Source organism: Alexandromys fortis, unplaced genomic scaffold (genome assembly GCF_014885135.2).
Source record: "Alexandromys fortis isolate MF-2015 unplaced genomic scaffold, M_Fortis_MF-2015_v1.1 scaffold_147, whole genome shotgun sequence".
Classification (NCBI taxonomy): Eukaryota; Metazoa; Chordata; class Mammalia; order Rodentia; family Cricetidae; genus Alexandromys; species Alexandromys fortis.
Window position 1 is genome coordinate 1,138,475 of NW_026068029.1, and position 25,102 is coordinate 1,163,576.

Genomic DNA, 25,102 nt, shown 5'->3' on the forward strand with positions numbered 1-25,102 from the left:
AAATGCAAATGCTAACTTTTCTTATAAGAGTGATGGAACTGAGGGATGTTACAGCCAGAGATACTATGCTTTGGGTTAGTCACATATCACAAATAAGGGAGAACATGCTAGCACATGTTTGCCATTACATATTTTGTCTGATGTATTCTTAAAATAAATTTAAATTAAAATAGAATTCTACAACTTTCCCCTCTTCAGCCCCGCTCAGGTATTCTTAATGGAACAAGAGAGAAGAAGAGAGCAAATGAGCCACACGGTACAGTGAGAACTCTCTAGATCTGTTGGTTGTTATGTGAGAAGATCTCTATAAAGAGCACTGCACTGGTGATTGTTACAGTCATTACTGGGATTGTATGGGCTGGCCTAAATAGCTAAGGGATAATATGGTCATAACACATCTTGAGACAAGGTCTCATGTGGTCCAGGTTAGACTCAAACTCATCATGTAGCTGGGGATGCCCTCTTGATCCTCCCGCATCCACCTCTCAAGTACGGGGATTATGGGTTTGCACTATACCAAGCTGATTCATGGGATACTGGGGATTGCATCCGTAACTTCGTGCATGGTAGGTAAGTCCTCTACCACCTGAGCTGCAATCTCAGCCCAAGGACTCTTCTTAATTAAACTCTCATGCAATTATCTTGTGAAGCCCAGGCACTCACGTCATTTCTGAGCACTGATAGGCCACTTCTAGCCCTCTCTTCCCAGCATGAGCCAATTCAAGACCCTGGCAAGAACTTATTCTTGGGCTAATTCAAGACCCTGGCAAGAACTTATTCTTGGGAAGGGGCCAAAGGGAGGCAAGCCAAGGCCCTAGGGTGTGTCTGAAGCAGGAGACTTCAATGCCATACCTCGGTTTGTTCAGCCCTGCCAGCATAGCCGCAGGGAACCTGGCTGAAGTAATTTAGTGCTCCACACAGCTATTGTGCCAGGGACTAGCTGAGAGTAACAGAGACAACCTGTTGTCATGGTGAGCTCCATCTGACAGGAGGCAACAATGAGACTTGATAGATCTACCTTGGGCTAGTCACTTCAAAGACTGAAAAAAAAGACAAATTTACAACCTGGCTTGTAAATTGATTGAGAGAATATACCATGATTTCATCTTTAGCTCTTTTTTGTCTAGAGTGTAAATGGATCTATTAGACAGTTGGCTCTCAAATCTGGCTGCACATTAAAATTATTTGAGAATTTAAGTGTCCAAGGCCTGGACCAAACCTCTCATCAATTAAATCACAGCTTGGAATAGGAAAATATAAGACATTTGTGTTTTTTAAAAAGCTCCTGGGGAATTCCAAAGGCAAGCGGAGAAGTATCCTTCTTGTTTAGGGATTAAAAAATGTCAATTCACATTTTAAAATGATGGGGCGAGTCTGTACCCACTGCCTCTGAGAGCTCCCCAGGCCGCTGGACTGCTGCTGCTCCGGGGCATGCTTCCAGGTCTCAGTATGGGCAAACTGTTTTAAAAGCAAGGATCTGTCTTCATGCTGCAGCCACCAAAACCACAACAGAGTGCATAACATATACTGACTCTGGCTAAATGGATAAACAGCTGGATGGGTGAAGCTTGTTATAATTGACATTTTGTTAAATCTTAAGTTCTTAATTTTTGAGAATTTCATATATGAGAACTGTATTGATACCGTTCTGACTCTTGTCTCTCCTTCCAACTCCTCCTGTGCCCCCACTCCCTCTCCACTTCATGACCTTTTCTTCTGAAATTATTATTGCTGCATATGTATGTGGGCATATAGACACCTACACAGCTTATTAGTGCGTGTACAACACATCGCTATACCCAAGGCTCAAGGAACATTGCAAAAGAGTAATCAGAAAGATTACTGTCAGAGCCAGAGGTCATGCCTGCTGTGAGCTAGCGTATTTTTGATAGAACAAGGGAAGTTGCACCCATAAAATTTCAACAATATGATATGATTGTCTAAGCAACACCTGCACAATAAGAACACCAATTAACAGGCCAATGTTGATGGGAGAAATTTTACAGGGCCCTTTCCTAGATGAAGAGTCACAGGCAATGGCTGCCGAGGGCAGGGACATCAGTTTTCTCTAAGAATGAGTCCCCTAATAGATTATCAAAGCCCTAAACACGTGCACACTTCCATTTTCAAACAGCAGAAGTGAGAGCAAGTTAAATAGGAATAGGGTAATTCCGTAAGCTAAGCTTCACATACACTCAATTTTAAATTATCTGTAGCTACAGGAAAAACTCAAAAGCGCCCTCAAAAGATGGGATCACATTTCCTGGGGAATCATCAGTGTCTTGATGGAGTACAAAGGGAAGCATGCAGCTTGGGAAATCGTTTGTCAATCCCCCAAACGCAAAGGTAAGAATGGATTCACCACCGCGCCCAAATCAAAGAGAAGACTGACTCTATTCAAGCCTTCTAGTGGCCCGCGAGCTCCCTAGCACTGATTTTCTACAAATGACCCAGCAAGGCTGCTTTAGTGGGCATCTCAGGTGGCTGGGGTATGATGTGAGCAGGACAAACAGTGTTGATCACTTTCAATACGGCTGGTAAGTGGGCCTTGGAGTGCCCTGAGGAGAGCTCCACACGCCCAGCATTCACGCACAATAGAGAATTACTGTCTAATATTTACTCACGAGTGTCTTCCGCATGGTGCTTGGGAAAGAGCTGCAGAAAAGCTCGGGGGAAGCTCAAGCCCGGAACAACTTGACTCTGCTTCCACCTGTTACCACCTCCCCAAGAGATGCACTTCTGCTGGATGGCTGAGACTGTTGCCTAGAATTCCCTGAGCTCAGAAGTCAGTTCCCAAAGCAGGCCCGTTGGCAGCATGGTTCATGAGGTGGCAAGGAGTAAAGAGAACTATATGCTGTCCCCGTGGCAGAAGAAATGCTTGCAGACCAGAGGTAATTGGGGAGGGGGCCCAGAGACACAAGAAACAGCCCTATCCACGAAAATGGTGCCAAGTCCACTCAAGAAAATGCCACATTCAAACAGCAACATGTGAAAGGTTAAATAAGTCATTCACTGCTCTGTGGTTCTAGGAAGCCCATCCACTTCTAAAAACTCCTGGCCTTCTTATTAGACAATAAGTTATATACTTTTCTGTACTAATGGCCATTTTTTTTCATTTTACATATTGCATAGCTAAATGAATAGCAAATCAAAATCGAGATGCCATTAGCACATGCTGATGTCGGAAGGCTGAACTTAGAAATGCTGCCACATCTTTTCCAAGCTACCCAAACCGAAGCCGCTTCTTCACATGGTAAGTTATTTATGATCACGGGCTCTCAAAAGAGCTTGGGTTTTCTTACCTCCCTAGAGAGAGTGCTGACTTTTGTTATGGTGGGACACTTACATACTGATCAGTGGGACCAGCCAAAGCTTGGTTTTGGAGTTTTGTTAGAATAAGCATAGGGTAGTGCTGCGTCTGGATATTCTTGGTTCTCACCTGGATGCCAGAGGTGTGCAGAGGCCCTCATTTTTCTACCATGCATGACCAGAACTGTGATATCTTCCAGCACTGGTGAGCTCTGGGATGTCTACTCTGCTCATAGCCCTCCGCCTCCTTACCTCCTGTGCCGTCGAATGAATGAGGACTTGGGTGTGGTGATATGTAGTATAATATTTGGCCAAAACCCAGAGGGAGCCTCCCACAGATTTCTGGAACTCCTTATGTCCCACCTCTCTACATTGCTGCCTTTGGCAAATTTGAGCCTTCTCCTTAGCCTGCCTTCCATTTTCTCTCCTCTGTCCCACCAAGAGTTCTTTGGGCACTGCCCCATGCTGTAAGTTATAAAACACCCCAGGCAAAAAGTCACTTTAATGCTTCCCTTCCCTTCTCTCCAAGACCATGTCCTTCTAGCATGTACTGCCCAATGCCTCTACACAGCTGCTCGGTATTTTGTTAAACTTGAGAGTTCCCTACAGCAAGGGAGTAGGCCCATGTAACACCCTTTGCTCTGTTGTTGACACCACCAGAAGTTATATTCTCTTAAAAAGAATGCTTCTTTCGTTGGAGTGAATTAGCTGTATTCGAGGTATAACTGAACTTTAAGCTTTATCCTTCTGAATCAGAGCTGTTTCAAGGTCGGATTCCCATAAGGAGTCCTTGGGGAGGATTATCTGAAACGAAGATACATACAGAGAGTCTGACTATTCTAGACTTTCCTCTCCTGCTTTCAAACAAAGGTGAAGTATTCTCTAAGCTAAAATAGAGCCTCCATTACACATCTGTATATAAGAAAATAAATGCACCACTCAACTTTTTCCTGGTCATGCGCACATATAAAACGATACTGCTTTTGTAACACAATGCTGGAGGCCAAAGGTTGTTGGAAGCCATCATCTGGAGCTAGAGGAAGGGAAGTTCCAGCCACCCAGAGCCCTTGAATATGCCCTGGCAAGCTGAGCTGACTGCCTTCCGCACTCTGCAGCCTGTTGGCAGCACCTGCTTGGGAAATGCTAAAGACGTTAACCTTTGAGTCCAGGAGTCCTAAGAGAGAAGACAAGAGGCCCAACCTTTCGAGTCTTAGTCCCCATAGAGCAGTGCTTCTCAACCTCCCTAACGCTGTGACCCCTTAATACAGCTCCTCATGGTATGGTGATCCTCAGCCATAACATTATTTTTGTTGCCACTTCATAACTGCAATTTTGCTACTGTTATGAATCCTAATGTAAATGTCTGTGTTTTCCAATGGTCTTAGGTGACCCCCGTGAAAGGGTCATCTGGCTCCAAAAGTGGCTACGTCTCATAGGTTGAGAACCACTGCCATGGAATGACCAGAAGTTCCCATAGGCATGAAGAGTCACAGGCCAGGATGAAGAAGAGCTAAGGCCCCAAAGACCTCTGTGATGACAGCTTCCTTCCCTCTTTTCTAAAAGGCACTTCTGCCTAGAGCCTCTTCAGAGACCAGCACCCAACAGAGACTGTCCTGTTGGCCCAACTCCAGGGTCACCACTCTTACTGGGTACTTCCAGGAGCCGTCAGTATAGTTGGAATGTATAGCTTGCCTGTATAATTGGACTATAACTGAATGAAATACGGACATAGCTGCTTCTAGGTACGGTTAATGGGAAGGGTTTATTACAGGAATGAGAGAGAAAACGGCCAGAGGCATCTGGAAGGATCCATACTGAACATGGTCAGCAGACTGGACATGGCCATCCATGGTGGTGAGTGGAGCAAGAGAGGAAGAGAAGGGAAAAATGGCTAACTTCCCTAGGGATCAGAAGTTGGGGAAAGGTAACGGAAGCCTAGTGTCTGGGCTAGAGAGGTTTAGGGTACAGGGTTGGGTGAGAATTGCTGGGAGGAGCCACAAGTATTGAGTGAGACTTGTCCCAGGTTTCTTTGGGACCTGACAGTAACAAATATAATTTTTTTTTACTTCATCTGATGAACATATAATCTTAAGTATTCTAAAAAATGTCTATGTTTTAGTCTTTCTTATAAATAACAGACTAAAATACCTTCTCCCTCCACAAGGCAACTTCAAAAGCCAATGCTCACGTGGAAACAATACAATACAGACAGGTCTTTTCCATATCCTTGTAATCTGACTTGAAGCATAGAGAACAAGATAAACTGTGTATGACGGCATGTAAGCAAGTCATTTAGAAACTTCAAATCCTTTAGGGGACACTTTCACATTTCTTCCTACCCATTTAAACATAACCCAACACTTGAACTTATGTAATAAAAAGTCTCCAGAACGGCTCTTCATTTCCTATTTGCTGGGTAATCTACATCGAGATGATCGTGTCATGGTAAATAGTTAAAGCTACTTCCAATGGCACCTTTGCTTCAGCCACAACACAAGGCTAAGCACGGTTTACTTCTCAAGGACGTGGATCCTGGTGCTGAGCTTTTATTTTTTACTTAGAGAAATGCATGGCCTCTGCATGTCTTCCTTCCATTAAAAGGACGGTGGACATGGCAGAAAATCATTTTGCCACATTGATAAGGCAGTGCTATTCCGAGAGCACCTTTCCTTGCGTTTCGAGAGATTTTCTTAGCTGTTCTACCACCTCAGGGACATGGAAAGAAGACACTAAATAGGAACGAAGTGTTGATACTCATACAGACGAAGACTGGGAAGGAACAGGAGAAAGGGCACAGGCATGCTCATTCTGAAGGTCAAGAACCACCAAGAGAGCTGCAGTAGCCAGTAGGAAATTGTTACCTTCTGCCATCATTCTCTGCTGGGACCAACCTACAGTACTTTCAAGCTTTTTTTTTTTTTTCTCAATTTGGAAAGCTTATTTGCTGGCCTGAAAAATTGTGTGCAGTCTTTTAATCTACATTTAGCTGATTTAGTCTTTAGGCCAGTACAGTGAGCCCTCTGCTGGGCCTTCCTCAGCGCAGAAGAGTACGGCAGCATCTACCTAGCATGGGGGAGAAAGGGCACAGAAGCAGGAGCAATGTAGGAGACCCACGACTCTATATTACCAGGAAATTCCAGGAACACGCAAGATAAAACCAAGGCCTTGAAACTTATGTAATTTATCCTGGGCAACAACTAGGTGAGAGCATTGTGACTCAGATGTCTCTAGAGTAAAATGAGACCCACAGACAATATTTACTTAGCAATGTCTTGGAAAAACTAACATGTTCAATTTTGCTGAAATCTAATTTATCTGTGTTTTGTATGTATAGTGTAGACTATTTAACAACTCTTCTATACTTCCATGAATAACCATGTTTTGCATTTTAGGTTTAGGTCTATTTTGAGTTAATTTTTGCATAGCATATTAGGTTTAGATTAAAGTTCATGTTTTGGTCATACCAACACCATTATTTGAAAAGATTTAAATGAATGTAGTGTGTGTGTGTGTGTGTGTGTGTGTGTGTGTATGTGTGTGTGTGTGAGCGCACATGTAGCATACCAATACACGAATGTGGCAGTCAGAGGACTACTCATAGGAGTTGGTTCCCTGCTTCCAATGGTCCCAGGGATCAAATTCAGGCTGTGAGGCTTGGAGGCAGGTACCTTTCCCCCCCTGAGCCACCTTTCCAGCCTAAGATTTCAACTCTTCAAAGTGTCCCATTTCTATTGAAAACAAATTGGCTGGATTTTCTTTTTGTCCAGTTTTTCAAGACAGGGTTTCTCTGTATAGCCCTAGCTGTCCTGGAACTTGCTCTGTAGACCAGGCTGCCCTCGAACTCACAGAGATCTACCTGTCTCTGCCTCCTCAGTGCTGGGATTAAAGGCATGAGCCATCACGACCCAGCAACTGGCTGGATTTCCAGATACTCTGTTTCAGAGGTCAGTAAAGTACAGCCTATGGGTCAAAAGCTAAGAATAGTTTTTACATTTTTAAATGATTTTTAAAAGAAGAATAAAATTTCAATGAATATGAAAATTACATGGTATTCAAATTTAAATGTCCATAAAGCTTTATTGGAACTCAACCAAACACACTCATTTACCTCTGTGACTGTTTTCCCTCTACAATGCCAGAGTAGCACTTGCTGAAGAGACTGCATGGCCCACAAAGCCTAAAAATACTTGATTCTGGCCCTTTATAGAAGTTTGCCAAGCCCTTGTCTAGGACAGGAGGATCCTTGTAAGAATCCACGCAGAATCCCAGGGGCTCTCTAAATGCCAATATAAGAAATACCAAAAGTGTCGAAGCTTTAAATAGAACCTCTGAAAGCCCCAAGGCAGGCAGAAAAGGAAGGCATTTAATCGCCAGCTATGCTCTCCACCCAGGGCTCCAAGCAGAAAAGCCTTAAGTAAAACTCTCCTTAAAATGATAAATTTTACCTCAATATACAGTTAACTTTAAAACGAGGAAATTGCGAGTTCTAAAAGATATTTATTTTAATGACTTTTACCATAATATCTCCATGAGTCATAAACTAAGAGAAATATTTATAATACAAAAATGACAGGTTAATGGCATGCATATAGAGTATTTTCTAAAAATCAATTGGAAAATGATGTACAAAGATTTCAAACTCGGTAATAATTTTTAGAGTGCAAATTAGCAGAGGTTAAAAGATATTAGCAGAGAACAAAAAGAATGGTAATATCCAGGGATGACAAGGATTGGGAGACATTTGCACACACTCCTGTGAGGAGACTAAATTAGCACCATCTTTCAGAACATCACTTAAATGCCCTCAAAATACACGGATGCAGCATTCCATTTAGCAATTTATCATCAGGAAATAATAGCTTCTAACATTTATCCAGCAGTTACTATTGGCCAGGCTTTCTAAGTGCTTTGCCTATTGTGTTAGTCTGTTTTGTACTGCTGTAATAGAATGTCTGACACTGGAGAAATTACAAAGAACAGATTTAGACCTTACAGGCAAACGAGGGGAGACCAAATCTGAAGGGCCTACGTCTTGCATCATTATCAGAGGATAGAAGATGGAAAGGCAGGAAAGCATGGGCAAAAGAAAGGGAGGAGCCTGAACTCTTCCTTTTATCAGGAACCTACTCTGGCAATAATGAACCCATCCCCACAATAAGAGCATTAGCATAAGCCCAAGGTATGGTCCTCCCACCCCAATCACATCTTTAAAGTCCCATCTCTCGACTGTTGCACTGGAAACTAAGTTTTTAACACACGAACTTTGAGGGATATATTCAAACCACAATAGCTGCTCTTTGCAACACCACGGAGGTAGGCGCTATTTTTGTCCATGATTCACAGATCTAGAAACTGAGGCAAGGAGAGCTAGGTAGCACATTCAAAGTTGTACTGTAGCTAGTAGAACATGGTAGGGAAAAGTCCAGCAAAATGGCTTAGTGGGCACAGTGTGTAAAGAACTCGCTGCAACGTTTGATGACCTGGGTATGATTCCTGGAACCCGCATGGTAGAAGGAAAGAACTGACTCCTTCAAGTTGTCCTCTGACCTCCACACTCAAACTGAGACAGACCCATGCCCCTGTATACAAATAACAAATAAATGTAATTTTAAAATATAAGAAAATGATGAGAATAATTGCAGTGTGGGCTAGAGAGATGGCTAGGTAGTTAAGAGTGCTTCTGACTCTTGCGGAGGACGGGAGTTCAGTTCCCAGCACCAAATCAAGCAGCTCACAAGTACCTGTAACTCCAGCTCTAGAGGCTTGAACACCCTTTTCTGCTCTCTGTGAGTGAGCGCATGTGGGCATGCACATGCACACACACACACACACACACATACACCCCATACACACACTCACACGAACATATATATAAATAAAAAGAAATTTAAAAACAAGGCCAGCTGGCCTGGGTCTGAAAAAGCCTGGGTTAAAACCGGTCTCGCTGAACATAGCGGACAATGAGGACTACTGAGACCTCAAGAACAATGGCAACGGGTTTTTGATCCTACTGGACCTATTGGTTTCGTGGGAGCCTAGGCAGTTTCGTGGATGCTCACCTTACTAGACCTGGATGGAGGAGGGTAGTCCTTGGACTTCCCACAGGGCAGGGAACCCTGATTGCTCTTTGGGCTGACGAGGGAGGGGGACTTGATTGGGGGAGGGGGAGGGAAAGGGGAGGCGGTGGTGGGGAAGAGACAGAAATCTTTAATTAATTAATTAATTAATTAATTAATTAATTAAAAAATAAAAACAGAAATAGAAACCAGAAGCTGTGTTTCAGGATGATGTTGCAAGGACTGCTGATGTCCTGCAACTTAAGAGTAGCACTTTGGAGTATGACAATCAGATTGAACAAATAATCAGAGGGTCCCTTTAGACAGTTTCATCTAATTAGTAAAGGCATATGAACCTGAGAGTTTGCGCCATCCATAAACTCATCTACCACCATGCAAAAGAAGGAACCCTATTAAGAGTTACCCTAATTTTGGGTGGCACTGTTTCTTGGCTACTAGTAAACCAAACGGAAGACCTCTCCATCCCCAAGCCTTCCATTTTCATCTCATTTAAAATCTTGCATCTGAGAGGGCAAGAAGGCACGGCGAGGAAGAGTTTCTAGCCAATGCAATTAGGGAATCATGATTCTTCCTATCCAGCACAGCATCCTACCCACTTTAGAGAGGACAACAGCAACAAGCAATATTCCTTTGGGTTTCCAATGCTCTGAGGGATACATACATTGTGACTTGTGTTTCAAATAAGGGCATACATACTCTAACAAGATGGGCCATATGTAAAAAACAATTCTCTAATATAAATTAGTCATTTGCTGGACACTGACAGTTTTCAAATATGTGCAAACCCAGATGATCCCAGACCTGTGCTTAGCTTTCTCGTTCGCTCATAAAACATGTCCTTCTAATGGGGCTGTCAGCGTGTCATCATCTTCAGGGTGACACCTGCTAATTTACTTCTAACCCGTGGAACCTCCTTTAATCCCAACATTTTAGCTCTGCTAAAAGCTTCAGCAATTCTAAGAGACAGGGTCAAGGCCAGCAATCTATTTAGTTGAATGGCTTTTTTTTTTTTTTTTTATATCAAGCTAAAGATCTTTCCCCGAGATACCCAAGTGTTTGTGGAAACAAACTTACTTCTTGTAGGAAGCAAGGAGGCCTGAAAACATCTTTCCTGTACATAGACATTTCAGTTAACTAATGAGTTAATGACTAAGGATGGAGGAAGGGAAAACCAGGCATTAAAACCTTCGAACATGTCATCATTGAAGGACTTAGAAAGGAGATCAAGCCTCTAGTCTTTCTTTTGTGTAATGGTAACAGCAAAACAGAGAGCTAAGCAATCCCCAGGCCTAGAAGAAAAGATCCCACCCAAATACACTCCATATGGGAAGACAGAAGAAGACAGCAAATGGAAGGTGTGCTTCACACACAGAAATAATTGACATTAGGGACTGGGGATGTGGCACAGTTATTAGAGTGCTTGCCTAGCATCCACAAGGCCCTGGGTTTCATCCCCAGTTCCATGTGAACCAAGTGTGGTGTTACATGCTTGTAATTCCAGCACTTAGGAGGTAGTAGCAGGAGCAACAAGGGCAACTTTGTCTATATAATGAGTTGGATGTCAGCCTAGGCTATGTAAGGCCCTGTCTCTAAAAAACTGATAACTCATATCTAGCACAGGACATTTTATTTGTTACCTCTGGTATCTAGTAAGGACATTGCTATGCTGTTATAGGGTAACTCAATTCTATCTGTCTCTGTCTCTCTGTGTGTGCTTTAGACGCTTCTACAGTAATAGGTGTGTGTGTGTGTGTGTGTGTGTGTGTTTTCTAGAAGTTTTATATTCTATCTTAAACCTGTCAGAATGTGGGATAAGGGAAACACTCCTGCATTGCTAGTGGGAATGCAAACCTGTATAGTCGCTTTGGAAATCAGTATGGCAATTTCTCAGAAAATTAGGAAACAACCTACCTCAAGATCGAGCAATACCACTTTTGGGTATATACCCAAAGGATGTTCAATCATACAACAAGGACATGTGCTCGACTATGGTCATAGCAGCATTGTTTGTCATAGCCAGAACCTGGAAGCAACTTAAATGCCCCTCCACTGGAGAATGGATATGGAAAACATGGTACATTTATACAATGGAGTATTTACTACACATTGGTTAAAAAAAATGACATCTTGAAATTTGCAGGCAAATGGATGAATCTAGAAAAAAATCATATTGAGTGAGGTAACCCAGACCCAGAAAGATAAATATAATATGTACTCACTCATAAGTAACTTATAGACATAAAGCAAAGAAAAACCAGCCTACAATTCATAACTCCAGAAAACCTAGACAACAAAGAAGACCCTAAGAGAGAAATACATGCATCTAATGTATATGGGAGGTAGAAAAAGACAAGCTCTCCTGAGTAATTTGGGAGTGTAGGAGTCACAAGAGAGGACAGAATGGGAGAGGGGAGGAAGGAAGGGGAGTGGAGAAAAATGTAGAGCTCAATTAAAAAAAAAATGACACAAACTTGGGTCAGGCGGTGAAGAGTTGTGGGGGTGAGTATGATCAAAACACATTATATTAAACTCTTAAGGAACAAATAAAAATAATACTGGAAAGAGATAGATTCAAATAGGTCAGAAACATAGCAATATCATTGTTGCTCAGATTAGCAACAATAATATCATTAATTAAAAAGGGAACTGCAGATGCTAGCTCTGGATATCAAGCAACACTGGATTCCTCTCAATGACTGAATAATAGTCATCACTGAGACTGGCTGAGCTGCACCTACCACAAACACCTTAGAGTCCCACAGGAAATGAACTCCATCCAGAGTTAGCACCCTGGCTGACCCCGACATCCCTAGAACATTCAACGAGGACTCAGAAGACATGCTTGTCCCAATTCCTCTATGCTCTGGGTCTCTTCTCCTTTTCTGTGATCAGCAAAGACCTCTTTTGGCCCTCTGTGACTCCCAGGCCCACTATGAGGATAAGGCAAGATGCTGAGCTTTGGATAGACCCCTGAGGAGAAAGGAAGGGTGCTGAGGGAATTTTGCTAGTGTCTGCCCAGAATTCTGCACTGGGAGGCTGTGGGCTTCAGGTACATCTGGTGAGTGCTAATGTTCAAGCAAGCATTGCCTGAGAAAGAAGAGAGACATGGAGACATATTGAAGTATTGAAAAATGCTAGGTGGGTTAGTATTTAATTCTGTCTCCACCTCCACGCTATGTCTAGCTCCAAATATTTGAAGTATGAAAACACAAACCTGCAAGTCTGTCACTTGTATTCACCGCTGTAACCCTATCACCTAGAACAGCTCCTGGCACATCACAGATGTACTACAATGAATGAATGGATGAGAATCGTAAAGGGAAGAAGACAGTGTGCAAATTAAAATTGCTGTCGGTGGGCATCTAAAGATAATTTTTATGATTCCAGGAAGCACTGCCATACTCCTGCGGGTAGCAGTGCCAGGGACTACCTTTATGTAGTTCCATGGCCTCCCTTCCTCTTTAGGGCATATCCACTAGCTTTCTCCATGAGCGTCAACAGCCTCTCTCTTGTCCCCTTCCTGCCACCCCTACCACTCTGGCCAACAGTATTACATTCCTAAACACCGATTTTAATGTTTTTAAACAGGTTTTGAACAATGAGCACTACATGACAGGGGGAGAGGTTATCCACGGAAATTGTTTTATGAGCATTGTTTGCTAAGGGGTCAGTAGCAAACCCTTCCTCCTATATTCAGGGAGGGGCAGCACTGTGAGAATAGGCCCATTGTTCCAGCTGTGTTCATTCTGCCCTCAGTGGGTGCTAGTCACAGCAAGCACATGCCCCAGTAGTAGCTTCCCTCACAGTGAAGCCAGAAACTTTCTCCAAAGCTGCCCTTAGCCCTTCTCTAGGGAGTTTCTCTGCTAGAAACCCAGGGCTCAGTGTTGTGGCACATGCCTATAACCCCAGAACTCTGGAGACAAAGGGAGAGGACCAGGAATTCAAGGATAGCCTCAGCTGCGCAGTGAGGTTAAGGCTAGCTGGTGCTATGTGAGAGCCCGTCTCTAAATAAATAAAAATGAATTAAAAAAAAAAAAACAACCAGAAACCACACCCAGAGGCTTTGAAACCTTCCTGAACACAGAACGTCAATCAGGAAAGTAGGATGGAGGCGGCAGAAACACAGACGCAGGAGCTATTTTTGAGAGACTAGAAATAAAAAAACTACAGGTGTGTTCTGCACAAGTAAAAATGTTCCCAAATCCATAAATCTTCTTTCTAAATAAAAACAAATTGGGTTGCAACATCTCATGCTCGTTTCCAGGGACACACAAATAGTTCAGGTCTCTGCGCCTTATTTCAAGAACCACAGAGGGCTCGCAGACACCCACTAAAGGTGTCTGACTCATTTTTTAGAAAGTCACACAAATGACAACCTAGAGTGGAAAAGGAGGCCAGAGCCTGCTCTGTGACTCCTGGCAGGGCACAGAAAGCAGGGCAATGGGAATCACCTCAGCTGACAGGCAAAGGAAAGAGCTCTAGCATGTGGGGACAGTGGAGACTCAAACAGTGAATAACACCGAAATGCAAAAATAGTACTTCAGCTCTTTTACCTCAACTCATATACAGAATAAACAGGTACAGGTACATCCAAACACATATTTAGCCAGTGGTGACGAACCTATCCATTTTAGGTTAGCTTATAATCATCCAAACGAATCTGGGTGACTCATCAACTTAAAAGAAGAGGTAAGAATTTTTCTACAATATCAGTAGGTTTTTTTTTACAGACTCAACACCATTTTTACTACTTTCAGCAGACAAAAAAGCAGCATATTTTTCTTTCATCTTGCTAAAACCTCACCCACTGAATTCTTAACTATTGCAGGTGGATTTTTAAAAACACCTTTACCCACTTAATGTCATCCCTGTATTCATCCCCAACAGAAAAGAGGGACCAGACCCAGAGCCTACAATTCCTTTTACTAAAGTTTCAAAAGGAAAAGCCAGAATGGAAGCTGACAATAGCTAGAATTATTGTTAGCACAGGCAGATTCACTGCTGTAAGACATGCCTCATGTGCAGCACCTTAACAAACAGTCACAGTAGGCCTGTGACGTCAGCTTTCTGACCCTTGCTTACAGCTGAGGAAACTAAGGCTCGGAGAGATCAGTTCACATGCCCAAAGATACATCACCAGAAACCGTGATGCTGGAACTCCAACCTTGGCTTCCCTGAGCTGGAAGCCTACAGGACTCGTTATCTTAACACGCTGCTCTCAAGGTCAAGGTTGGCAGAGATTTTATGACAATGAAAATGAAGTCTGTATCAGTAGAGGATAGTAAGAGTCCTGCTTTCTCAGCAGATCATATAAAATAATATGAATAAAATGACAAGCTCATAATATAGGTAAGATAAACTGATGATCTTAAATAGTGATCTTAAATATCACTATAGAACCTTCATCCAGCAACTGATGGAAACAGAGGCAGAGACCCGCAGCGGAGCACTGGACTGAGCTCCCAAAGTCCAGCTGAAGAATGGGAGGAATGAGAATATGAGCAAAGAGGTCAAGACTATGATGGGGACACCCACTGAAACAGTCTACCTGACCTAATGAGAGTTCACCAACTCCAGCCAGACAGGGAAGGAACCAGCATAGGACCAAACTAGTCCCTCTGAATGTGGGTGACAGTTGTATGGCTGGGACAGACTGAGGGTCACTGGCAGTGGCACCAGGATTTGTCCCTACTGCTTGTACTGGCTTTTTGGGAACCCATTCTCTCTGGATGGATACCTTGCTCAGTCTAGATATAGTAGGGAGGGCCTTGGATCTTTCCCAAAGAAATGTGCCTTACCTCTCTGAGGATTGGATTGGGGGGAGGGTATGTGGAGGGAATTGGAGGAGGAGAGGGAGTGGGAACTTGGATTGGTATGTATAATGATAAAAAGATAGTTTTTCTTTTTTAAATAAATAAATAAAAGGAAACAAAATTGCAAAAAAAACACAACAGTGCAATAAATAAAAAGGAAACAAAATTGCAAAAAAGAACACAACATGTGCACATATGTGTAAACACAAGCATCTATACACTAAATATATATTTTTAAAGAAAACAATTCAGTGGGTAGTCAGCATCCCTACAGGAATGTGCATGCTCAAGGTCCGTCCCATGAGAACATATGAGTCAAATGGGGACATATGGTAGGTGTCTCAGAAAAGTTGCACATTCCAAAGCCAAAATGTCTGAGGGAAGAAGTAGCATATCCCCAGACTGGATTTTACCACAAAACAAAGAAAGTCATTGAAGACTTTGGTTGGTGCACAGGGATCACAAATTAAACATTGTTGTGGGGTGTTAAGAAGAAGATGCTGGGATGCTAAGGATGAAGCAGTTGGGTAGATGGGGCAGGGGAAAAAAGCACCCCTCCATGTTCACCACCTCAGGGCACTTCTCAGCAGCCAAGGAGGAGACTCAGAGTGTTCATCAGGCCAGTAAAGCAAGCCTGGGCTCATTTGCATGCTCAGGAAGTTGAGTGGAAGGAAGCTTGGGAGGGGGCAGAATCAGGGACCAATTGTCTAAATAGCATATGGACTCTTGGCCTAGAGAACAAATGTGTATAGGGGAAATGGCAGCATCATATTATATTCGCAAACCACCACCAGAGAAACGGAGTGCAGCCCTCAGAGGGCACTCTTAAAAGTAGCCTGTCACATTCTTCTGTTCATGGGTACCCACTGAATGGCTGGGACCTGTTGAGGTTGCTTTTCAGACCAAGCTCTCTCTTCCCCAAATCAGATTCCTTTCCAGAGACTGGATCCTAGACTGCAACATACAGGACAAAACCAAGAAACGAATGTGTGTATTCCTTAGGCACAGAACATATTCAAGTGGCAAGGACTGGAGGGTAGGTTCTTAAAGGGGAAAATCGCCATCTCCAGGTAAAAGAGAAATCATGGTGCTATTTCCTTTTCTCAAATCTTCATAAATGTCACGAACACACCATGTCTCAATAAAAAGAGGCTGCCCGCCCCAGGAACAAAACAGAAATAAAGACAGTGAGTCCATCCCCCAGTACAAAGAATGGCAGTTTCTTAATTCCCTATTCTGTCAGTATAAGGGGAAAGTGCTCTATTCCTTCCCTGCATGGCTAAAAACCAATTATCAGTGCTAATTATTAAAGCATTTGCATTATGCTTCGCACCCATTTAACAACTTGCTTATCCCACTTGTTTGGCTAAAGGTCTGATTAAAAATAGGAAATGCACTTTGCAGAAGAGAGCTGCCTCCTTAGGAGGAGGGGCGGGTGGGGAGAGAAGGGAACCGCTTCTTGCAGAAAGGAGCAAGAAAAGCATTGTTCCCTTCCTATTCTTTCCTCCTGCCACATTCAACACCCACGGAGTCACACTGAACCAGGTGGGGGGAGAAGAGCTCACAGGTAAAAAAGATGGACACATTCTCAGAGGAGGGAATAGTTGACTATTCCAGAAAGGTCTTTGTATAGTTGTAGCGCTTTTCTACACTCATTGAGTCCATGAGAGGGTCAACAGTCTCCCCCCTCAAAAAAAAAAAACCCACCAACAATCACTAGATAGTTGCTAAGCTTGATATCTGGAGCACTTCCTACACTAGCATCTAGAGGTAGAAATAGGCGACACCATAGCAGGTCCCCCCCCCACGCTTCTTGGCAAGAGCCACAGGGCCTTTGCCCAACTCACATTCCCTGTTCCCCTTCCTGTATCATGCATCTTTTAGACTGACAATTCTTCCCTGTCCCATAAGAGCTCAGGTGACTGTGGAGATGTCTAAGTCATCCTGGCATGTAGAAAATAACCATGTTTCCAGCCACTCGCCTGGACACAAGAATAAAACTACTTTCTGCATCTTAAAGGTTGCCTGGCTTCTCGTTGCACTCAACCATCATAAAATCCTTATACTTCAGAGAAGAATGTTGTTTGTTCTAGGAAGCACTTGACTAATATGACTTCTAGCTACCTGCGCGGTGAGTGGCATTACATGAAAGGAGAAATGCTGTGTGGTCAAGACCTTCGCAAACTGCTTTGCTTCACGCAGACTTTATAGCCCTCCAGCATTTCACACGGCTCTGGCTGTAGTGATAATAAAATCATCCAACCTTTATAGCCCAAGCAAGACAAGCAAAATTCATTCCGGCACTCTCCCTGCCTCTGATCTGAATAGCAAACATTCTTTAAGGTTTTGCTGCTTGTGAGGCATGACCAGCCTTTTAAGAGCCCCTCCTTGGGTTCCTGATGACACAGGGCTTTCAGCCTGGCCACTGTAGAGGGCAAAAGCTGCAGCTAAGTAGGCTGCCTTCCAGAACAGACTCTTCAGGGTCATGTAGGTGTGCAGCTGGCCCTGAGGTAGACAGAGACCTACTGGGTTCTCAAGTTGCCTTGTTTTCTAGGATAACCTGAGCAGAAAGAAAAATGCAAATATTTCTCACATGTTTGAGACCATAAAACAAAGCAAGCCAGGCATGATGGAACATGTCTATGATTCCAGCACTTGGGAGACTAAGGCAGAAGGGTGGCGAGTTCAAGACCAGCTTGGGCTATCTAACAAGGCCCTGTCTCAAAACAAAACAAAATGGCTAAAATGAATGCTTATCATCTCTAGCTACTACAAAGCACTTTACAGCTTAGAAAGTGGGAGAGAATCTTTGTTTACCTTATTGATGAGAGTCACTATATCTCCTTCCTTGATTGTCAATTCGTCATCATTCTGGGCCTCATATGGAAATATTACTTTGCAGTAATCCTTGGCTGTAAGAAAGAAGAAAATACAACCTTTAAGGGGCGTCATCCAATGAGCAGACTCAAATGGAGAGGTTCCCTGCCACAACAACCTCAAGAAAAAGGGATGCTTAAAGGATATTACTGAGGATAAAGAAGGGGTTCCGCTCCAAAAACTACCTAAGAGAGCTTATGGTGGGCTCATGCATATTTGTCTCTGCATTTTACCCTCACGAGTCACAGAACACCATAAATGCCATGGGCCAATTTGCTTTTCTCAGGTAGAGAGGCCACATGGCATCTTTCATCCTGAGAAAGTAGACGTGTGCCATCTGATAAGTTCTGAAGGAATATAGACAGGCAGATTTGAATTTTTTCCTCATTGCCTTACTGTACAGACTACAAAATGAAAAAAGGGGGCCTTTTTTAAAAAATCTGTTATAAAACCAACACAGTGAATAAAACAACGAAAAATTACCTCATTACCCTATATATTAGGACTGAGCTCCCAAGGTCCAGTTAGAGCAGAAGGAGGGAGAATATGAGCAAGGAAGTCAGGACCATGAGGGGTTGGTTCACCCACTGAGACAGTGTGCCTGATCTAATGGGAGCTCACCAAGGCCAGCTGGACTGGGACTGAGTGAGTATGGGATCAAACTGGACTCTCTGAATGTGGGTGACAATGGGGGCTGACTGAGAAGCCATTAATAAAGGCACTGGGTTTTGATTCTACTGCATGTACTGGCTTTTTGGGAGCCTAGTCTGTCTGGATGCTCACCTTCCTAGGCCTGGATGGAGGGGGGAGGACCTTGGACTTCCCACGGGGCAGGGAACCCTGCCCTCTCTTAGGACTGGAGGGGGAGTGGGGAGGTGAGTGGCGGAGCAGGAGGGAAATGGGAGGAGGGGAGGAAGTGGAAATTTTGAATGGCATTATTTATAAAGCAATAAAAACAAAAATAAAAAAGAGATAATCACCAATGCATTTGCATATAAAAAGTCAACTATGAGCAGCCAACAAATACTGTCAAAACATTTTTATGCACCTCTATGTAGGATAGGTGAACTTATTCATGTATACCTCATGGTCTTTTTGCACAAACCTGTTTGATTTTGATGGGGCTATTATTGGGCAAGAAAATACACAGTCCTTGCTGAAGAGGAAAAAAAAATACTTTGGCTATTCAAAGTCAGTTCACATATTACTGAGTTTTATGCTTTGAAACTATATCTGATATGAAGTTAGTGTTATCAAACAGCACCATGTAAAAATAGTGAAAACCTCTGTAGGGGATTTGGGAAATGAGGACTTGGCAAACCAGGCTTTCAAGACTTAGGACAGAGGTGGAAAGAAAAACTCAAAGAAGTTAGTATCTTCTAGAGCAGACATTTACTGTAGTCTACAGTAGAGTCCAAACATCGCACAGCTTTTCCTATCCTCAGATATTTTCTAAGGCTACTTCCTGCAGCTAGTCATAACCTACAGCTATATACCTGAGTGTCAATTACATGGTTGCCAGTATACTTATACCACAAAATGCAATGTTTTATGTTGGTGAGCAGCCTATCCATCAAAGAGAGTGACATGCAAAATAAAGGTGATCATCCAATCCATAATGCAGACACACTGTGCTCTAGGGTGGATATGGCAAGGCGGGGAGAGGGAATCACTCTACTTCTGTGCAGAAGTTCTTGGCTTCTGTCCAGTGGCTTGAAGATAGCAGTTATATCCCCATCTGCATGGAATGAACCTTCATCCTTGGGTTCTCTGGGCTTTCTCATGGCTTTGGCACCTACTGCTGAGAGGCAACTACTCTTTTTTTTTTTTTTTGGTATGTGAGAATTTTTTTGCATTGTTGTTTATTTTCTTTTTTTAATTTATTTATTTCTTTATTAATTAATTAAAGATTTCTGTCTCTTCCCCACTGCCGCCTCCCCTTTCCCTCCCCCTCCCCCAATCAAGTCCCCCTCCCTCGTCAGCCCAAAGAGCAATCAGGGTTCCCTGCCCTGTGGGAAGTCCAAGGACCACCCACCTCCATCCAGGTCTAGTAAGGTGAGCATCCAAACTGCCTAGGCTCCCACAAAACCAATAGGTGCAGTAGGATCAAAAACCCATTGCCATTGTTCTTGAGGTCTCAGTAGTCCTCATTGTCCACTATGTTCAGCGAGACCGGTTTTAACCCAGGCTTTTTCAGACCCAGGCCAGCTGGCCTTGGTGAGTTTCCGATAGAACATCCCCATTGTCTCACTGTGTGGAGGCACCTATTCTAAATCCTACTGAGACCATACTCCTAAACTGACAAGAATCATCAATGTGTTATCTCCATTTAATTATATATAGCAAAAACTTCCCCAAGTCCAAATTGGTTAGATGTTCTAAAGGGAGGGAAAAAGTCAAACATCTTTAAATTGAATAATGACAGTTCTTCACCAATTTTCCAATTGACTCTGCTAGTGAAATATGACTTCCTAACCTCAAAACTTCCAACATAAACACACAATATCACTGAAGAACTACCCTACAGAGTCCCAATTTGGCAAATAACTCTCTGGATGGAAATCAGAGACATTTTTTAAAAAGAATATCAGTTACTCATGACCAACAAAGAAAGAAAGAGCATGCCATGTTTCTGTGTCTTTCCATGAAAAGGTTAATAAAATGTGATCAACCACTGTGGATTAACTTCTCAGCAGCCACCACCAATCCCATTTCTACTTTGCAGAATCCTCATTTGCTCAGGTATATCCTGTTCAGGAAAGTAATGTTAATCCTCCATCCAGATAGTAACTGGGACCAACTCTGCTTAGCTTCTAAGATCAGGCATGTTCAGAGTGACAGGGCCATAGACAAATAATGCTATCTCACTCCCCCTTGCTGTTGATTTGTTTAGGGGTAAGATGTGATCTTCTAGTCACTGAAATCCGAAAAAAAGGGATCTGTTAGGAATGTCATTGATAGATCTTTTTTTTTTTTTTCCCTAGAGACGAAAGGCACACAGTTGTCCGCCTTTGGTCGCTTTCCTTGTGGTACTCAGGGCCTGGGCATGCTAGCTGAACACTCTACCACTGGGCCTTAAGGCTTCTAACACTGTTCTATCATTGCTGGAAGACAAGACAATGTTTGGCACTGTTGTGATCATGTTTGAACAGTATGAGAAAAGGCAAGAATTTGATCCTGAGTCCTGACAGTGTTGAGCCTCCCTTCAAATTCACCAGCTTCACAGGGCCCTTTTCTCTGAGTCTCTTGTGCTGCAGCTTTAGCAAATTAATTGTTTCCCACTGTTTCGTAATCCAGTAGGAAGCTTATTAACATGGAGAAACTTCACACAAGTTATCCTCTCAACATCCTCTTACTATAATATGCCTCCTCACCATCATACCCTATTAAAAAATATCTTTTTCTCTCATTTCTTTTCTCTTCATCTCTCACCTTCCTATTTCAGGGCACAGTCTATAGAAGTACACCATAATCACCATAATGGAATTATTGCTAAGAAAGAGCTCATGAGCCTTTAAATTATTTCACAAGGATATTTTATTTGATACTTACAGGTTCCCTGTAAGCTACGAAGGGCATGTGTCTCTTAGATTTAATAAGATCAGGTTTTAATAAATCTAAGTTTGAAGGAGGGGCAATAGAATTTAGCATTCTACCGTGATAAAGGTGAAACTAGAAGAGGAGGATTAAATAGGGGGATGAGAGATTGGGGTCACAGGAGATGATTATCAGTACAGAGACACACAAACTAGACAATGTACAAAGAGCAAGAGACTTTGGATCACTCGGTCTTAAATGGGATGTCATTATTAAACCCCTTTCCTCAAGGCTCAGGGATCTATGCAGAAGAAGAGAAGAAAGAGTACAAGAGCCTAAGGTGATGGATGACTCCAAGGAAACAGTGTCTTACACAAGACACAAGGCTGACACACATATAAACTCACAGAGACTGGTAGCAAGTGTAGGGCAGGTTCAAGACAGCCAGGGTCCCAGAACTGAGAGGGGGAAGTGGCTATGGGGTCCCATCCCTAACCAAGAAGCTGAAAATGATACCCACTGGCAAAGGGAAAATCAGTTTTCTCCAATGACACAGCACTGGGAATGTCAACCACATTCCAGGGCAGGTCATGTGTCCAAGAGCAGTTTACAAGACAAAGCAGACCCCAAGGTTTTGAAGAGAGAAAGAAAGGGAAGTTGGGTGGCTAGGGGGGTGGGGAGGACCTGGGAGGAGTTGGGAGATGGGAAAGAATATGATCAAAACATATTGCATAAAAATGTTAGATAAAAGAAAAAAATCACTCATTTCAACAATATAGTTTAATGTGCTTAAATATTTCTACACTTGTGCGAATCTTGTCATAATCTAGTTTTAGAACATTTTTGCTATGCAGTTATGCTGTTTGATATTACGAGGCATTAGACACAGAATTATCTTGAAAGCATTACTTTTAGACAAGGAGTAACTGTAGCTGTAGCTACTGTCTATAACAATCTACAAAGTAGGCTTCTGCCATTGGCTTTGTCACTACGTGCATCCCCAGAACTGACACAGAGTTCTTGTGTCTTTCCTGATGATTGGTCCTTGAGTGACACCTAACAGGTACTGTAACACTCAATGGACCGCAAGTAGAAAATTCTGGGTCAGAAGTTGGGATACTTGGAACTGGACTCAGTCCCAGCTGGATTTTGTGGAGTGCATGATCTGAGGCAGTCACATGGTAGCTGTGCATGGCCACAGCGCCATTAGGTATAAAATAAGGGACCACCAAAGGAGGAGAAAGGTTAGCTTAGTTAACATCAGCAGAACATCTTTAGCCCATTTAAATGCATTCCAAATCTCAAGGTTTAAACAACTCAAAACAGCTCTGCTCTGCTCTGATCAGAGAATTGAGTTGTTCCAGCTTCTATTTAGGACCTCAAAAGTATATCACTGCTGTTCTGAGGACATCCATTTTGCCATCCTGGGCTAGACCTATGTCCTTTCCAGCAATGACAGTTCAACACTCCAGCCACAGCCACTTCTGAGCAAATACAGCAGTCATAGACTCACACTGTATCATGATGTGTTTAAAATGTATTTATTTGTGTTATAAGTACATTTGTGCTTTGCCTTCATATATGTCTGTGTGAGGGTGTCAGATTTCCTGGAACAGGGGTTACAAACAGTTGTGAGCTACCATGTGGGTGCTGGGAACTGCACCTGGGTTCTCTGGAAGCTGAGCCATCTCTCCAACTCCTCTCATGATGTATTTTAAAATAAGAATTTTATCTTTACTTATGAAGCATTTTAGTGATTTAACTGAACTGTATCATAAAATAAAAATACATTGGTTTGGGTTTCAATGGTTTTAAGATATTCATTCAAAACTAAATATATTTATATACAAAATCATTATTAAATTCAAAAGTGTGACATTAATTTCACTGTACATTGTTCCATATTTCAATTCGAATATTTTCTGACCCACAACTATCCAAGAGATACTGTCAACCAGTTCTGGAGCCAGGGCCTATGATATACAAGTAAGACCAAGTAGACCTTCCTGTCTTGACACGGAAGTGATAATCTAATGCTTTGAGAAAGGGGAGGGGAGGAAAATGACAAAACAAGACAAATATGCACATCAATCAATGGTGGCAGATACTGCTACTGTGTTTCACAGAATGGAAAGACGATATGCGTGTAAAAAAAAAGTTCAAAAACAAGGGGTATTTGATATGCTTTAAAAGATGAGGACAATTCTAAATCCTTTTGGACATGGGAAGAAAATCTAAGTTTTAAATGAGTAGCAAACAGATAAAAAGGGACTAAAATAAATTTTTGCAGGCAGGCATTTCCTATCAGTTCATTAATTTGATGGATTTAATTAGACTGAAATCAAGTCAGAATGAATATACACATGCACAGAAAGAAATAAAGGCACAATTTATATAGCAAACGAGATGACTTTGTTGCTTTTCCTTTGAGTGGTTAAACTATGTTAATAAATCAGCTAGCCTAAGTCTAAATTGCTAACTTTCTCCTTAAGGCTTTTTGCCTTAGTCTTTAAACAATCTGATAAGAAACCATGATTCTTTCTTTCCAGAAATGGAACAAAACGAAGCACACGACACATTTAAAAGGGCAGAGCAAATGAATCCAGCGCAGGAAGGGGCACGGGCTCTGACCTCGTTACTCCCAGATCAAGAGCTTCTCACACTGCTTTAATTACCTGCTTTCAGTTTTGAACTTTTAAAATTTTATTACATTTATGCATCCATCCATACATTCGTGTCTATGTGTGTGATTGTGTATGAGTGTGTGTGTGTGTGCAATAGTGTGTGCATGTACACAGTACTGAGGACGTGTGGAGCCCAGAGGAAAAGTGTGAGAGTTGGTTCTCTTCATCTACACAGTGATCTCGAGGGATGGAACTTATGTCTTCAGGCTAGGTGGCAAGTGCCTTTACCAACTGAGCTATCAGGCTGGCCTTGTTTGCTTTTGAGACAGGATCTCATGTAACGTATGCAAGGCCTCAAACTCATCATAGAGTCCAAGCTGATCTTGAACTTTGTGGTGAGTCTCCTAATAGGCTCCCAAGTGTTGGGCTTGCAGATGTGTACTGACACGCATGGCCAGCTTTCAAATTCTTAAAAAACTTGCTCAAGTAAGAATCACCAAGAACTTCAAGCATGATTCATCGTCCCTCTCCCCAAAACATGATTTCAATCTCTAGACTTTGGGAAATTTACATGTTATTAAAAGCAGACCATTAAAGGAAGTGAATTCACATGATCACATTCCATGACTCCCTTCATCTGGTTTTATAATGGGGTAAAAGAAAGAAAACACCTTAAAACAAACAAGCAAAAAATATCTTTCTGCTTAAAAAAATAAAATAAGAATAGAACAAACAAAATAAACATTTTTGCAACCTGAACACATACATGTGAGGATATAATTTTAAATCCAGAATACTCTCTGGGCTCACTTTCAACCTCTGAAGATTAGGAGCCCATGTGCTCAGACTCTGGTAGAATGAACAC

General features: G+C 42.5%; 1 protein-coding gene across 5 annotated transcripts in view; it reads right to left on the reverse strand.

Moving 5' to 3' along the window:
- Sh3kbp1 (SH3 domain containing kinase binding protein 1) overlaps nt 1-25,102 on the reverse strand; it is a 336,874-nt gene that overhangs the window by 70,519 nt on the left and 241,253 nt on the right. For all 5 annotated transcript variants that reach the window (XM_050164355.1, XM_050164352.1, XM_050164353.1 and 2 more), the window contains one exon: nt 18,017-18,111. In XM_050164355.1, coding sequence (XP_050020312.1) covers nt 18,017-18,111 — 95 coding nt within the window. The remainder of the gene's footprint in view (nt 1-18,016; nt 18,112-25,102) is intronic.